Below are 15,896 nucleotides of genomic sequence, written 5' to 3' on the forward strand. Positions count from 1 at the left end.
GGTTTTCTCCTAGCTCTCCATGGATGCAGATGCTGGCCTCGTGCTGCCCTTCGGACTTGGCTGAGCCCAGCCTGAAGCTCTGGTGAGAGCAGTGGTTCCCTGGTGCCCCTCCCTGAGGCCTGGAGAAAATAGTAGAGGAACTTCTAAGCTTTCTGAAGACACTGTCAGGCTGGCACCTAAACACACTGCAGGCCCATTCCAATCCCTGTAATCAAGGCCCTGTCCAGGTGAGCCTTCAGCCTTAGACCCAGTAAGGTTCTCCATCACTTCTGTCCAGTTGCTGAGCAGACTGCAGAACAGGAGACCAAGGGGGGCAGGAATGCCTTCACAGTGCAGTGAAAGGAAAGCTTGGGCTGTGCCCCACCACCCTGAGGGGTACAGCACTGCACGTGGCATCGTTCGTAGGGGAACAACAGAGCAGCAAAGGGCAGCCTCAAAAATTGAGAGGGTAGATGGCTCATTTCTGTGCTCCCATCCCAACACCAGGTGAGGTTCCATGCTTGCCCAGTGTGATACAACGTGGTGCAAGTATGAATCAAACAGGACAAATCAACAGCAGCACTGAAACGTTTAGGATCCCTGACTCAAATCACAGACAGAAGGAGGGGAAGTGAGCTGGAGGGTCTTCAGGCAGCCTTAGTGTAGCAGGTTGTAACTTAGCTGCTCCAAGGACTATTTCGTCCCATGAGGGCAGAATTTGTTACCACGAGCACAGCCCTCCACCCAGTCAGGGCAGAAAGCTCATCAGCCACACAGTGCTGTGAGAAAACAACACCTCTGCAGGCTTCTCTGGTGTTGATAAGAGGGAAAAACTACCAGCAGCAACACGCCACAGGCTGCCCTTTCAAAACCAGCAATGCAACAAGTGCAGGAAGGAGGCACTTAACTTAGAAGAATCTGACTTTATTGGTGAAATATTAGAATTCTGGGTGATGGGAAATATTCACAAGTGCTCAAAGCAAGCTCTCCAAACGGAAGGGACAAACACAGCCCTACTCACTCCTCCTATTGCAGTGATCCTGGAGTTTAGTCTTCGTGGATGTTGAAAAGCTTTGCTACTTCATTGAGATCAGCATGCTCCTCCCCATCTTTGATGATCTGAAAGAAGGAAACATGCATTCAAACTCGTATGTCCTATAAACAACACAGTGGGATGCACTGACCCTGGGGTCCCCTGCCAAGCAGGCTTTGCATCTCTGATCCCCACCCTCTGGCCTTGGCCCTTCAGCCACTTTGCAGTGCACCTCCCTGCTCACCCAGCCCCGGCTGCATCAGTTTGTTTGTGAGGAGAGGTCCAGTGTCATAAGTCGTAATCAAGTCCAGAAAGACGATATCCACTGCTCTCCTCTCATTTATCGTGCTGGTAATTTCATGCTAGAACAACATCTGCCTTTATGTATCCTCACTATCTACTGATAGATTGATTTTTCCACAAGAAAGTCCTGGATCTAAGCAAGCTGAATGCCACAGCCCCCTGCTTCAGCACACTCGTCCTCTACTGACCTTTCGAGCAATAGGCATCCTGTTGAAGATGTTCCACAATACAATTCCCACCACCACTTTATCCCTGAGGTAGAAAATGACCCCTTTGCCATAATCTTCTCCTTCTTTTGGAACTTGAGGCGTTGGTGAAGAGCTTGGAGAAATGGGAACTTCGGAGGCTTCTGCTTCTGTTTCACTTTCTGATCGAATACCTGTCCCTAAGGCAAAGATGGGAGACATCAAACATCCAGTGCAGAAAAAAGGAGGAGCTCTCTGTGCTGGGGAAAGCAGGACAGGCAGATGGCTTCTGCAAAAGATTTAGGTGTGCTTTCTTTGGAGTTGTGTCCAGCAAAAGCTTCTATAACACAATAAAGAAGCAATCCTAACACAAAGCACAACTCTGACAGCTTCCAGCTTCCACAGCCAAACACACCACAGAATCACAGGATGGTTTGGGTTCAAAGAGACCTTCAAAGATCAACTGCTTCCAACCCCACACCATGGGAACGGCCATCCAACCCTGCCCTGGGCACCTCCAGGGATGGGACACACATAACTTCTCTGGACAAGCTGTGCCAGTACCTCATCACCCCCCAAGGAAAGAGTTTCTTCCTTGTACCTCATCTAAACCTCCCCTTTTAATATGGTAAATAAACTGCATTTTGCCCCAGTGGAACATTATGTTTTTAATCACATTTTAACATCAAAACCAGCATTTATAGGTTGGTCTAGAATAGAGCACCCAGATGAGACCAGATCCTCCCTGCGGCCGCACAGAGCCGGCCACAAAAGCCTCCATGCAGGCACACAGCTCCCAAGGAAGGCCAGGAACCCACCTGACTGCTCTGTTGCAGATTTTGGTGTGTCTTTTGCTGTTGCTTTAGCAAAGACCCCGACTGTAGGCAAGGTACTGTCGACGAGGCCGATTGCTTCATAGCCCACATCAGGACCCAGATCGCTCCTAGGCATAAACAACAAAGCTCATCTGTAGGAGCAGCATCGCAAACACGCAGCGATCCCAAATCCTCCCGACAGCGTCGCGTAAGGAGGAATCAGGACAGTGCATCCATCACAGAAGCAACCAGTTTAACCAACGGGGAACTCAAAATGTGTCAGATTTCTCCTTGAAGGAAGCCAGGCTGCTTCCGTGAGCTGTGTGCACCTTCACCCTTTAGGAAGTTACACACCTAAGCTCAGGAGCCAGACAGGGGCATCAGGACACAGGCAGTAGGTACACAATTAGTGGGAAGTGCCAGAAATCTTCTGTGCTGTTCAATGAGTGCCAATGAAACTTGCAGAGCTGGGGCAGAAGCAAGTGCTTCTCTGGGTTCCAGATGAGGCCACCTGATCAGAGGGTGTGGGAGCTGCTGAATCATGGCCTGAACCTCAGATTGAGCTCTGAGTCAGCCCTGGGAGCACAGGTGAAGGCAATTCTGTGCTACTGGAAGGGATGGAGCCTGGCTGCACCTCTCCTGGACCCCATTTAAGAGCTGACTGCCAGTGGGGAAGGATCTCTGCTGGAGATTGCTCCTCTTGGAGTCTTCTCAGTGAGCCCTAAGGTAAGCTTTCCATCCGTTCTTTAGTGTGATAACCTGTTTAGCCTGACTTTCCTGTGTATTTCTTAATTATAACATTGTTACATTCATGCATTACCCGAATGCCTCGTCCTTCTGAGTTAGAACCAAGGAGCTCTGCAGGAATTCTGAGCACTGGGAAAACGTTTAAGGATTTCCTGCTGTTTGGCAGCTTTTTAGCACAGGAACAGGACATCTAAGCCAGCAAAGGCTGGCAGGCTTTCACTTCACGCCTCCTGGCCACACTTGAGGCTGCAGCTCACAGCCCCCAGTCTCACAGAGCACCTCCCAGGAAAACACACAGTTAAAAGGTGCTTCAGTATCCTTGTTTAACAGCTGAGTAATAAATGCTCTGTGTGCAGAGCCCATGTGGCACAGACCCAGCGTTCAGACACGTGATGAGGAGTCGTAAGGAATTCTTTTTGGAGGGGGTTCTTCCCCCAGGAGCAAAAGCTCTTTTCCCACATTTAAACTTGTGCTCACTCTACTTCTGGTGCATTCTGAGCCAGCAGACCAATTTTTGCCCTCTTTTTAAAGAATTTAAAAGAAAATGCTTTGTTTTCTTCATTCCTTACAAATGCTTTCAAAAACAGGCCTGGGTGCACTGCTGTGTTGCTACCAAGGCACCAGTGGAGCTGATCAGCAAAGGTTCACCAGAACTGAAACCAACAGATTGTGCTGGGGAGTTCCCAATAATTCTAACAGAAGTTGTGAAGTTTAGGGTGCAGATCAACCTGCTTGAAGAAAAGGGCTGCTATTTCTTTGCTTCTTGCTCTGTTGAATGATACACAATCAGGGAGAAACTGGATTCTGCAGGGGCAAAGAATAACTTAGAGAAGGCAGGGCAGTGAAAGCTCACGTGTGCTCCCTGAGACTCTGCAAATAAGCTGCACAGGTTATTTGCTCTGCATTCATTGCAGCCTGAAAACAGGAAGCTTTACGAGGTGTATCTTGTCAGAGCTCCTAACAGCATGGTCAAATAAGCAGCTTTAAAGCACTCAGCATTACCAGAACATAGACTGATGCCAGTAGGGCTTTGCAGCTCCCGTCATGTTCTCTCCAGCTAGTCTGCCACTCACAACAGCGTGATCGTGGTGCTCTACACGTCTTCTACCTAGTTTGATATCATAGAAGCAAGCAGCATCCCCAGCCTTAAAGAGAAATTCATTCAGTGATGACTGAACACAGACATCAAAAGCCCAAATTAACACACAAAAGAGGCATTGGGACAAAGATGACTGAGACAAGGAAGTGAGTTGTTCTGCCAGCCCCCTCTCCTTCACACCTTCTTCCATTTCCCAGGCTATTCCAGCTCTGTCTTCTCAACATCTTTCACTGAGCTGCAGAAAATTAAGGCAGCATCAGGTATGTGCTTGGTTTGGTTTTTTTTTTCCCAGAGGAATCAGTCTCAGCTCCCCACCAAAAGGGCTCTGACACAACACAGCAACCCACACTACCTTTAAGTTACCCCAGGTTCTCTTAGGGAGCACAGATAAAGGAGTGCAGTTGTTACCACAGTACCAAGGCGTGCTGTAGTGCATGGACAGGCTCCAAGGCACAGCACCTGGGCTCATTACTTTACACCATTCACCTAATTTAGGTATGCCAGCCCCCAGGATTCCAGGCTCTTTGACTGCGTTGGTCAAAGCAGCTGGAAGAAAACCCCTTCACATGTACTCACCACCCAGATATTGGAGCGTGCCTGCAGCTCTGCATTCACCCTGAACCCTCCAAAGTCAGAATCCACCTCCAGACCAGCAGACTTTGCTAATTCCACGTTAGGCTCCAGCCCAACAGCAGCCACAATGTGGTCGGTCTCCACCTGTGGGATAATTTGTAACAGTTACTCTGTTTCTCTCAGTGGCCCTGCAAACATTCCCACCCTCAGCATTCAGATTCACCTTTCGGCCATCTTTCAGTTTAATCACCAGTCGATTTCCAGAGACAGAGACAGACTTGACCACGGCATTAGGCATAACATTAACGCCCTCTGGAAACAAAAAGGAAATGTCACTGCTTGCACGGGGCCAGGAGGGCTTCAGTTGAAGCAGGAGGAGGAGACTGGAGCACAGCTTCACCTCTTCTCACTTTCTCTGTGGTCCAGTTGCTCAGATATTCAGGCAAGACTTTGCCCATATTGCCATTCTCTGGAAACAGCTGAATCACCTCCAGGTTTCTGGTTTGTGCTGAAAGCAAAGAGCAAATCTGTGCAAAAATCCAGCAGATGTGGAATAGAAAAAACCAGTGTGTGATGTCAGGCTGACTGCATTCAATGCCTGCTGCTTCTGTAAAGCTGCCAGCTGAAGCAAGCTGCCTGCTGGAGCACACTTACCTCTTCTGCCCAGAGCACAGGCCAGCTCACTGCCAAGAAAACCACCACCAATAATTGTGATGGACTTGACTTGTCTTGAAATCTTCTCCAGATTTCTGAAGTCCTCAATCTGAAAGAAGATTTATTCTCATTTCAAACAGGAATGGCAGTGGGAAAATTCTGCAGTTTCTCCCTTTGAAATAAGAGTAACTCCTTCCTTGACTTAGAATGGGAGACATGTTTTTCCTTCCTTCTCTTCCTCTACTGCACAGAAAGAAAAAGGAAAAAAAGGAAAGAAAAAACCCAAACCCTCTGGCTTCCTAATGTTTGCTGACAGGGAAAATCTTGCACAATCTCAGCATTTTCTCCCACTTGTCAAGAAGGAAATTGCAATGAAATCTCCAGATGCAAACGATCTACAGCACACGCAGTACTACAGGAACACCCTGTCTCCCATTACGTGTCTTTGACACATCCCTTACACAGCTGAACAGATCCCAGCAGACCTAACAGTGAGCAGACCACAGGGCTCTTTATTCTTGATTCATTCCCAGACTAAGGAAGAAACTCCCTGTTTGTTGTAAACCCCACAGTTTCAAGAAACGTGGAGCCTGTCAACAAAAAGCTTCTCTTCAAAGTAAACTGGGAGTCCACCAACAAACTTCAGTTCTTTCATCCACTTTCCCCTAAGGCATAGGATGAAGGTGAAGAAATGCCACGAAGAAGACGTGGACATCAGAGTATCAGCAAACTACTGAAGCTATTCCAAGAGCTAACACAAACACTCGGCTAGAACTTCAGTGTGTGACAGGAATGTCTCAGGCTGAGGAGGAGAGCGACGTCAGACTTCACACCGTTCACCTGCTCAGGGAAAAGAATAAGCAGCAAAAGGATCCCTGGTTACCAGCTGAGGGGAGCTGGTAGCCGAGGCAAGGCTGTCCTGGAGCCAAAGCAGAGAGCTAACAAGCTGAAAATGCTGGTAGTGTCTCTGATGACTTCGGCCTCTGCCCAGTGCCTGCAGATTTACCTTTCGGAACAGCGTCAGCCGTTGCTGCACATCCTTTCCTGCCCTTTCGATGGCAGGCAGGTTCCTCGGGGAGCCACCTGAGGACAGGGTGGGAGGGAAGACAGGGAGAGAGAAACACTAATGACTGCTGGCCACATCAGCAATGAGCTATCAGCCATCTGGACTGTGCTTTTAAAGCTGTTCCAATCTGCTCTATTGCCTGTTGCCCTCTGGTTTTCACCACGGAAGACTTTCTGTGCAAGCACAAAGTTTTAACTCTGCAGTTTAACTCCCCCACAAACAACCCAAAGCCATACACCCTGCTCTACTGACTGCAGAAAGTCAGTTCCATATTAACTACACAAGGATGTAGGGCCAGATGCTGAAGCAGTGCTCTGCTCAGGTGTGTGGGAGCTGCTGAGTCACGGCCTGAGCCTCAGATTGAGCACCTGAGCAGAGCCCTGGGAGCACAGGTGAAGGCATTCTGTGCTACTGGAAGGGGTGGAGCCTGGCTGCATCTCTCCTAGACCCCATTTAAGAGCTGACTGCCAGGGGGCAAGGATCTCTGCTGGAGGTCCCTCCTCTTGAGTTTTGCAGTGAGCCCAGGACACAGGTAAGTTTTCTATTCTCTTTTTGTTATTTTAATCTGCTTTGCCAAACTCTCCTGTTTATTTCATGATTATAACATCTTTATATTCATTGACAATACACAAGAGCTGGGTGTTGTTCTTGCAACTGCTGAAGGCAGGGTTTTAAAGCACCTGACTGTAGAGCAGTGCCTTTACCCAGCTGTTAGGGCAGTCACCTTTTCCTCCTTCCCTGCTGATTCTGACAGAGTAAAACTTTGAACATCCCAGAGAAGCTGGCTTACATAAAGCAAGTGGAAAAACCCAACGCCACCTTTGCCTGCATCACTGCCCTTTGTGTGAGCGCTCTGCCACGTGGCAGAAGTTTGCCAGTTAATGCCCCTGAAATCACAAGCCTGACACAATGTGAAGAACAGGAGATAAAAACAAAAGTTCTTACCAGTTGCAATTAGGCATTTATCATAGGATATCTGGGTACCATCATTGAGTTTCACAGTGTTGCCTCTCACATCCATGTGCACAACCTGCAAAAACATACAAGCAGGGGAACTCAGGCTTCCACTCCCTGTAGGCACATCTACTTGAGGCAGATTGCACACACTACCAAACAGAGAAGAATACTTGGGAGCAACGTTTTCACACCGTTGAATTGCTCTGTAATTTTTCAGTGGAGGGGGGAACTGAAAATAGGAGTTCAGAGTTTCTTTTGGTAGCAATGACAGGTTAGACTGATCATCCCAGGATATGAATCTAAGAAACAATCCAGCAGTAAGAAGACTAAGTTCTTTATTTTAGCAAGATGCAGAGAACTGAGGAAGCCACAAACTGCTTTCCACCTTTCTGCTGCCTCTATTCTGCTCCTACTTGTGCTGTCATCCATTACTTAGATGACATTCTACTCACCTCACCTTCCAACTCATGTGCAGCTCAGTTCTCATTTTGCCACACAGTCTCTAAGCTCTACGTACTCTTATCCCACGCACAAACTGTCCTCTTACCTTTAGCTACTACTCCTCACAGCTTCTCCTGCTTTCAAGCTTCACACATGCTGTCCTTAATATTAGGATAGTCCCTGATTCACTGTAAACACGTTTCTGAAAATTTTCCACATTCTTCTCCTCAGCCAACCTCCACAACACCATCTACAGCTGTTTATTTTCAGCTCAGACACGGGCTCTGCTTGGGAAGAACTGTATGACATTAGATTGACAGCTGGTGATGCAGTACTCACCTTCTTGCCACTGAGAACTGCTACTCCACCATTTTCTACAAAAGGCAAATCACGAGCGTGCACATAGAACGATGGTGGCTGGAAATATATACTGGGGAAAGATCAATGAGCAGATGTCTTCCAGTTACTCTTTGATACCAGCTATACAGAAACTACCAATGACATGAAAGCAACTCTGTGCAACCATAACAAACTTCAGAAATAGCAAAGAACTCGCTGCTGCACGCTGTTAAACTCAAGTGTTTTAATCAAAGACCACAAACATCAGAGGGATCTCCATTGGGATCCAAGGTTCCAGGAGCTCTGTTCTGAACTGCAAGGCTCTGTGCTCACCTCTACTGTTAACTTACTGCACAGGATTTCTCCTGTTACTGGCATACTGTAGCAAAAATGTTGTCTCACAGCTTGAAGCAGTGATGGAGCACCTGGTAGGAAGGCAGGGCCAGCCCAGGTGCACGCAATGCACTGAGTGATGGAAGGGATGGAGCCAGGATCCAGCCCTTCCCAGACCTTATTTAAGGGTTGGCAGTGGAGGTGAGGCCATTGTGCTGGAGATCCCTGCATACTGGAGGCCTTCTAAAGGTAAGCAAGTTTTTTTTCCTTTGTTTCCACACTGCTGCACTTGGGCTTATCCTCATTTTCTTTGGTGAAAGATTTTGCCACTCTGCTATTATTACTATAGCTGCCATCACATTATAGCATGACACATACATTTAAGGGAATCACAAGTCTCAATTTAATATTGAGTTAACTCATACTAAGCTGCACTCTTCTTGGCAACTGTCACACCTTTCAGCCTGATCTTTGTTGCTTGACTGACAAGTCTGTAACATCTCTGCAAAGCCACGCTCCACAGCTCTGCAGCCTTTTGGACTCCACTAAGCAGTCATCTGGCCTGCTGCAAACAACACAAATTCTGCCTACAGCACACAATGCTCTGCTCCTTTTTGGATCAGTCAGCCAACAGTGCACACGGATACACACGCAGGGCCTTCATCACAGACACAGCACTGCTCCGTGCCCACAAACTGCCTTCTGAATGCTTCGCAGCTCCCCAGTGGCTCTCTCACAAGAATCCTCTGATCATCATAAACTTTTCCACACGCTCTCTTCTTTGTCAGTGCTGCCCAAGCCACACGTACCTCCTTTCTTTGCCATTCCACTGTTTGAACCGCAGAGTCTCCGTTACGTGAGGGTCATCAGAAAACCACAGCTCTTTGGAGAGAGGCGGACGCATGTAGGGCAGTGCAGGATCTTCAGACACAATCAGTACCTTTAGACAAGCAGTCACTACACACATCAGCTACGCCAATGCTGACAAACATCAAAGCATTACGTAGGCAAAGCAAGAATGTACTCAGCCATCCAGGTGAATCTTCTCTAGAACAGGGCGTCTCTTACCCGGGCACCGGGGTCACGAGCCCGAATGGATCGGGCAGCAGCAAAAGCAGCAGTTCCTCCACCAATGAGCAGGAAAGGAACATGAGATGGGACCTCAGGGTGAGCTCCTGGAGCTGCAGGAAACAGATCAGACAGTTGACTGCAAATACAGCACGGAAAACTGTCCACATGCAAAGAACTGTGTGTAACCGGAGCTTTTTCCACATACAGACCTCCTTTGGCAGAGAGCACTCCAGATATTCTCCTCCCTTCCCTTCCATCTCATTGTATTTCCTAAGAACCTACTTCTCTTGAGGCCTGCTTCCTGCACAACTCATAGTGCCACATAGTTCAGCAAATTTGGTTTCTCTGAGCAAGATCTGCACACTCCTGTGACCTTCAGTGACCTGTGGTCCACATACAGGCTGCAAGAAACTATCAAGAGCTTTGCTACTTTGTCCTCATTTCTCCCTCTATGATACTCCTTAAATGGAACAGGACATGGCACAGCACTGAGGATTTGGTGCTGGGAACTGCACTGCTCCTTTGCCGGGCTGGGAGAAGGTGACAGCCCTAAGCAGGGCCCCTCCTCCCTTCACCACTGTGTTTTCAGGCAGGCTCCATTCTATTTGCTTTGCATGCCTCAAGTTAGCAGCTCGTGCAAAACAGCTCCAAACCCAGAACTGCAGGCAAATACCCACCAGAAGCAGATGATTCCTTTTCTTGGGACCGTGTTGTTACTGTTGTGACACGGCTGGTGAATCTCTCCTTGTTTTCCCTCAGTGTTTTGTATACCTGGAGACAGACAAGAAGACACCTTGTATGTGTTACAGCTTCAAGGCATCTGCTTCTATTCCCCATAAGCTTCTGTCTACCCTACTTGCTCAGAAAATGCATCTGCTTTCAATTAAAGCAAACAAACCCAGATATGCCTGAGTTTAAAAAGCACCTGTGGGTGTACACACAGTTTTCTGAGTGCATTCCTCTTACAGCTACCTGTTCTACTTATGACAGGGTGGGACTCAGCAGGCTGACTGCTTTCCACGAGCAAGCAATGAAGCTTTCTGCATACATCTGGTCCTTGGGCTGCAGAACCGTTGATTGAACAGAAGTGAATCACCTTGAGGAGCTGACACCTCTTTTACTCCCTAGACGTCGTGCGTTTTACCCACGGTCAGGTATTTTATAACATTATAAAGAGATGCAAAGAAGAATTAGGGAATTTAATGCAGAGCATGAAAAAGAACTGAGACGGACAGAAGCAGTGTCAGGAACAGCAGAAAGCTAGAACTCATTACCAAAAATAATTAAGGTAAAGATGGTACCCTCCCTCCACCCTTTCCCCAGTAAAAGCACATTGATTTAAGCATCTTACATAAACTCCTGCCCCAGTGACTGTTCCTCCCACAATTAAGTACAGCAGTAGGTTGCTGCCAGCTTTGCCAGGAACACCTGAAGATGTCAGTGTTCTCGAAGGGTATCTCAGGTGATGGCACTGCAAAACTGTAGGGGAAGACAAGCAATGAGAGAACACAGGGAGAAGTGCTGAGTATGAAGGACTCCCAATTACACAGAGCCTGAGAGGAGGATAAGTTTTCAGTGAACTGAAAAAGCAAAGGGAACCCCACTGCTTAGAGGGGCAGACATCAACATTTTGCAACCCAGACTATTAACCTCTTAATTATTTATGCCACCTTCTACATTCAAAGTTAATGGTTCATTTGAGCTTGACCTTTTACTTTCCAGTGTGGACTGGGGCAGGGAGAGGAGGCACTGGGAACATGCAATTCTCTCAAGAGACTATTTAATTTATAATGTTTTCTTTATTAAGAGTATCAAAGATTTTTTTTTTTTTTCTACCAAGCTTTTCAGTAGACAGTGAGGGAGATATAAACTAAAAGCAAACAAAGACTTTAGCATCAAGTCACTCCTCCCCATGGCTTCTGGCCCTTAAGCTTCAGCACAACTTTCTCACCAGCTACATGTTGATTGCAAATTGCAACGGGTGCCCAACCATTACAGAGCAGTTCTACTTCACAAAGAAGCTTTTTCATGTTCAGAAATGAATATTCTGAATGACAGGTCAAAGCTGCTTCCCCAAGGTCTGACAGGAGACCTCCTGCTCTGCCAGCTGCCCTCCTGCTCCCACATCTTCTAATGCTGAGAAAACCCACAAGGGCAAAACCAGAAGCCTCTGCCCCAGGCAGAGCACGGAGAGCCTTGTCTGCTCATCTGCATGGGAACATTCCAGCACTGCAACAAGGTGACCCAGCCATACGGCTTCTTAGACAAGAACACCAACACTGGCAATACAATGGATGCTTTGAAATTTAGAGAGCAAATCGTTTCTTAAGCTGAGTAAATAAGCTGCTCGTTTGCAACGCCCAGCATACCACATCTGAGCGACTGCAGTGAATTACTCTGCCAAAACAAATGGCTCCAAGCCTGCTGCGGGTACCAAATATGCACGCAAGATCAAAACGTTATTAAAGAAATTAACAAGAATGGCCACAGGGAAGACGCAGGAGCGCTCCTCGCTCCGCCCCAGGGCTCCAACACCCGCACGGGGCAACCGGCAGCCGCGCTTACGGCTGCAAAGAGTCCCTGCCAGCGGAGAAGGCTCCGCTGATGCACGTTATGGAAAGCAAAGGGTTCAGCGGGCAGCGCGACCACCCCGAAGCCAAGGAGCGGCGGGGCTGCCGGCTCAGACGAAGCCAGCTGCGAGCAAACCGCAGGCAGGACGAGCGCGCGTCTCCTTCGGCACTGCGCGGTGTTCACCTTCCCGCAGCTCAGTGGTGCCGCAGCCCAGCGCCGCCCGTTTCCAAGCAGAACGGCGGTCAGACTGCGTGAGGACACGCTGCGGTTGCTCTGCAGAGCGCGCCCTCGTTGCGCTCCGTTCACAGCGGACCGGGCCCGTGCCCGACATCCCCCGGACGCAGGGAGGTGCGGGGACGCCCTCGCAGAGCCGGGTCCGCCCCATCCCCACTCACCTGCGGCGGATCGGCCGCGTTGCACGGAGCTGAGGGGACGCAGCGCGGCGGCGGCCAGGCGGCAGCACGACATGGCGCCGCTCATTGCGCGCCGCTCCCGGCCCGACCTCACGCCGCCCCCGTCGCCTCCACGGCGCACGCGCGGCCGCCCGCAAGCCGGCTTCTCATTGGCTGCCGCGTCCCCCGCCTTCCTCCCATCCGCGCTCGCGCGCGGCCGCTCTGCGCCGTCGTCTCTATGGTTCCGCCGCCGCTATGCTGCGGCCTCCTCTCCGCCTCCCGCGGCCGTTCCGCCGCGCTGCTTCTACCGCTGGGCCCGGTCGCCGCCTGCTGCTCTCCACGCCCATCTTCTACGCTAACGGGCCGCCTCACATTGGGCACCTCTACTCTGCTCTGTTGGCCGACGCTCTGCACCGTCAACGCGGCCTTCAGGGCGCCGGGCCGAGCCGCCTTTCCACAGGTGAGTGCGGGTGCGCGGGGCCTCGGCTTCTGTCGGGCCTGGCCCCGGGTCCCGCGGGCTGTGGTGGCTGTCCCTGTGTCCGGGGCTTCTCTTCAAGTTCAGGTTGGATACAGGGAAAAAAATGATTCTAAGAAAGAGCGATGATGCAGCGGCACAGCTGCACAAGGAGGTGGGGGAGGTCAACAAACCCTGAGGTGTTCCAGAACCGTGGGGATGTGGCACTGAGGGACATGGTCAGTGGGGGGGAATGGGTTGGGATTGGTGATTCCTGGGGCTGACGCCCAGCCCTCGTGTCCCTGGGCTGTCCCTGTTTCCCCAGGCCCAGTGTCCCAGCATGGTTCCACATCCCCTTCCTGTGACCATCTCTGGCTTTTCAGGGACTGATGAGCACGGGCTGAAGATCCAACAGGCCGCAGCCGCAGCAGGAACCTCACCCCCAGAACTCTGTGCACGGATCTCAGCACTGTTCCACAAGGCCTTCACCCAGGCAGCCATCTCCTTCACTGACTTCATTCGCACCAGTGAGCCCCGTCACTGCCAAGCTGTGTGTCACTTCTGGGCTGCCCTGCAGGAGCGCGGGGCTCTCTACAAGGGGACCTATGAGGGGTGGTACTGCACGGCAGAGGAGGGCTTCCTGCCTGAAAGTCAGCTCACGGAGCGGGTGGATGCCCAGGGCTGCACACACAAGGTGTCTGTGGAGTCTGGCCATGAGGTAACAGCACCCCTGTTTTGCTGACCAAGTTTAGGCTGTTCTGTATGAGTGCTGCACACCTGTTATTTTGTTCTAAAAAGAAAATACTGTCTGTGTAGTGCTTCAGCTGAGACTTGCCTTGATTTCAAAGCGTGTTCTCTATGTCTCACAGCTGTGTTTGGTTATATGGGAGAGAGCTGCCAATGGGATCCCAAACCCCAAGGGTCAGGTGCAGATTTCAGCCTTGTGGCATGGAAGGGATTCTGCTGCTGCAGAATGGGCTGTTGGCTTGGAAACAGTGTTTTAAAGTGGCGATGAAAGGAGTTGGGTGAAAGAAGAGTAAAGCTGTTCATGAGTGAGCTGTTTGTTGCTAGTCTCACCATTGAATAGCATTGGAATCAGGAGTGTGGGTACCTGACCTAATGTGTCTCTACCACTGTTTTTCTTATACAGTGTCAGGGGTTGCATGATTTAACTCAACTGTGGCAGATAATCATACTTCAAAGCTAAGCAGAGATTAATCTCCTTTGGTATATGTTCAAGAGTGAGGTATACAAGTGTTGGCTCACACAGAAGGAGAAAGGCTGTAAAATAGCATATCTTGATAAAGCACACAAGGTGGTTGAGGGAAAAGATCAGTTTTATGGCAAAGAAAGCAGCCTTAGATCTAAAACAGAGGCAGCAGGCTTCGGAACCCTGATTGCAAGTTGTTGAAACAAGTTGTTTCATTGAAACTGTTGAGTTGATGGTGAAGAGAAGCATTTCTAGAGGAACTCGAACCGACTATGCTGTGTGCAAGCTGTGAAACCATTCACAAGCATTTGAGCTCTAATTTTTTTTCTCTCCTGTGTTCTCAGGTGCACTGGACCAAAGAGGAGAATTACATGTTCAAGCTGTCTGCGTTCCAGGACCCGCTGCAGAAGTGGCTCCGTGACAACCCACGTGCCATTTCCCCCGAGCCTTTCTACCAGCGTGTGCTTTGCTGGCTGGGAGAGGACTTGCCAGATTTGTCCATCTCACGTGAGAGAAGCCGGTTGCAGTGGGGTATCCCTGTCCCCAGTGACTCAACGCAAACTATTTACGTATGGGTAGATGCCTTAGTGAATTATTTGAGTGTTCTGGGCTACCCTGAGACGCACGGTGAGTGGTGGCCTGCTGCACACCATGTGGTGGGCAAGGACATCCTCAAATTTCATGCTGTCTACTGGCCGGCGCTGCTGATGGCAGCTGGGCTGTCCCCTCCTGAGCGAATATTTGTGCACTCCCACTGGACTGTCCGTGGGCAGAAGATGTCCAAAAGCCTGGGCAATGTGATTGATCCCTTTGCTTGCAATGAACGATACACGGTAGATGGATTTCGGTACTTCTTGCTAAGGCAGGGTGTTCCCGAGAGGGATTGTGACTATTATGACGAGAAGGTCGTTAAGGTTGTGAATTCAGAACTGGCAGATGCACTTGGGGGACTTCTGAATCGGTCAACAGCCCCTGGCATTAACCCCAGCAACACTTACCCGTGTTTCTCAGAGACTTGTTTTCCTAAGGTTGTGGATTACAGGGAGCCAGAAGCCCTGGGTAGGGCTGCTGCTGAGGACTATGAGTTTGTGGTGGCTGTGGCTTCTCTGCCTCTGCAAGTAGCTGGTTATTTTGAAGATTTCCAGATCTACAAGGCTTTAGAATGCATTGCCCTGTGTGTAAGGCAGACCAACGGTTTCTTCCAGAGGCACAGGCCTTGGAAACTTGACAGAAAAGACCCCGCAGAGAAGCTCTGGCTTGACACCATCATCCATGTTACTCTGGAATGTCTGCGGGTCTATGGGACTCTCCTGCAGCCAGTGATCCCATGCACTGCAGACAAGTTGCTTTCCAGGCTGGCTGTTGAGCCAGAAGAGAGAGAGATCTCAAGTTTGACATTTCTGCCACGCTACAGTGGGAAGCCATGTCCCTTTGAAGGGAGACAGCTTGGACCGGACACTGGCATCTTGTTTCCCAGACTAGAGAAATCAAGTCAGCATCAGATAGAGAAGAGGAGGCTTTAGTGTCTGACAAATAGCTTATGTAAATAAAAGCCTCCAGGAACTCCTAGGAAACATCATTTTTATCAGAGCGTGTTCCTCCCATCTCTTGGTGGTGGTATGAAGTGGATGAGATGGGACTGAGCAGATGGGATGAGATGAGATGAGATGGGAC

General features: G+C 49.7%; 2 protein-coding genes across 2 annotated transcripts; one reads left to right on the plus strand and one right to left on the minus strand.

The window, feature by feature from the left end:
* Window positions 1-882: 882 nt before the first annotated feature.
* AIFM1 (apoptosis inducing factor mitochondria associated 1) lies at window positions 883-12,681 on the minus strand. Its single transcript, XM_052673064.1, has 16 exons — window positions 12,562-12,681; window positions 10,947-11,074; window positions 10,273-10,366; window positions 9,593-9,705; window positions 9,334-9,464; window positions 8,192-8,282; window positions 7,400-7,484; window positions 6,395-6,471; window positions 5,389-5,497; window positions 5,135-5,242; window positions 4,958-5,046; window positions 4,738-4,878; window positions 4,065-4,207; window positions 2,319-2,443; window positions 1,504-1,700; window positions 883-1,098 (listed from the first exon to the last, which is right to left on the minus strand). The coding sequence occupies exons 1-16, from the start codon at window positions 12,644-12,646 to the stop codon at window positions 1,027-1,029; spliced, it is 1,788 nt and encodes a 595-aa protein (XP_052529024.1). The 5' UTR covers window positions 12,647-12,681; the 3' UTR covers window positions 883-1,026.
* Window positions 12,633-15,807, plus strand: MARS2 (methionyl-tRNA synthetase 2, mitochondrial). Its single transcript, XM_052673063.1, is given in 4 exon segments — window positions 12,633-12,811; window positions 12,813-13,018; window positions 13,396-13,730; window positions 14,567-15,807. Coding segments are annotated over 4 exon segments (1,899 nt in total). The 3' UTR covers window positions 15,746-15,807.
* Window positions 15,808-15,896: the final 89 nt, after the last annotated feature.

This window comes from Tympanuchus pallidicinctus, unplaced genomic scaffold, assembly GCF_026119805.1.
Source record: "Tympanuchus pallidicinctus isolate F22 unplaced genomic scaffold, pur_lepc_1.0 scaffold13, whole genome shotgun sequence".
Taxonomy (NCBI): domain Eukaryota; kingdom Metazoa; phylum Chordata; class Aves; order Galliformes; family Phasianidae; genus Tympanuchus; species Tympanuchus pallidicinctus.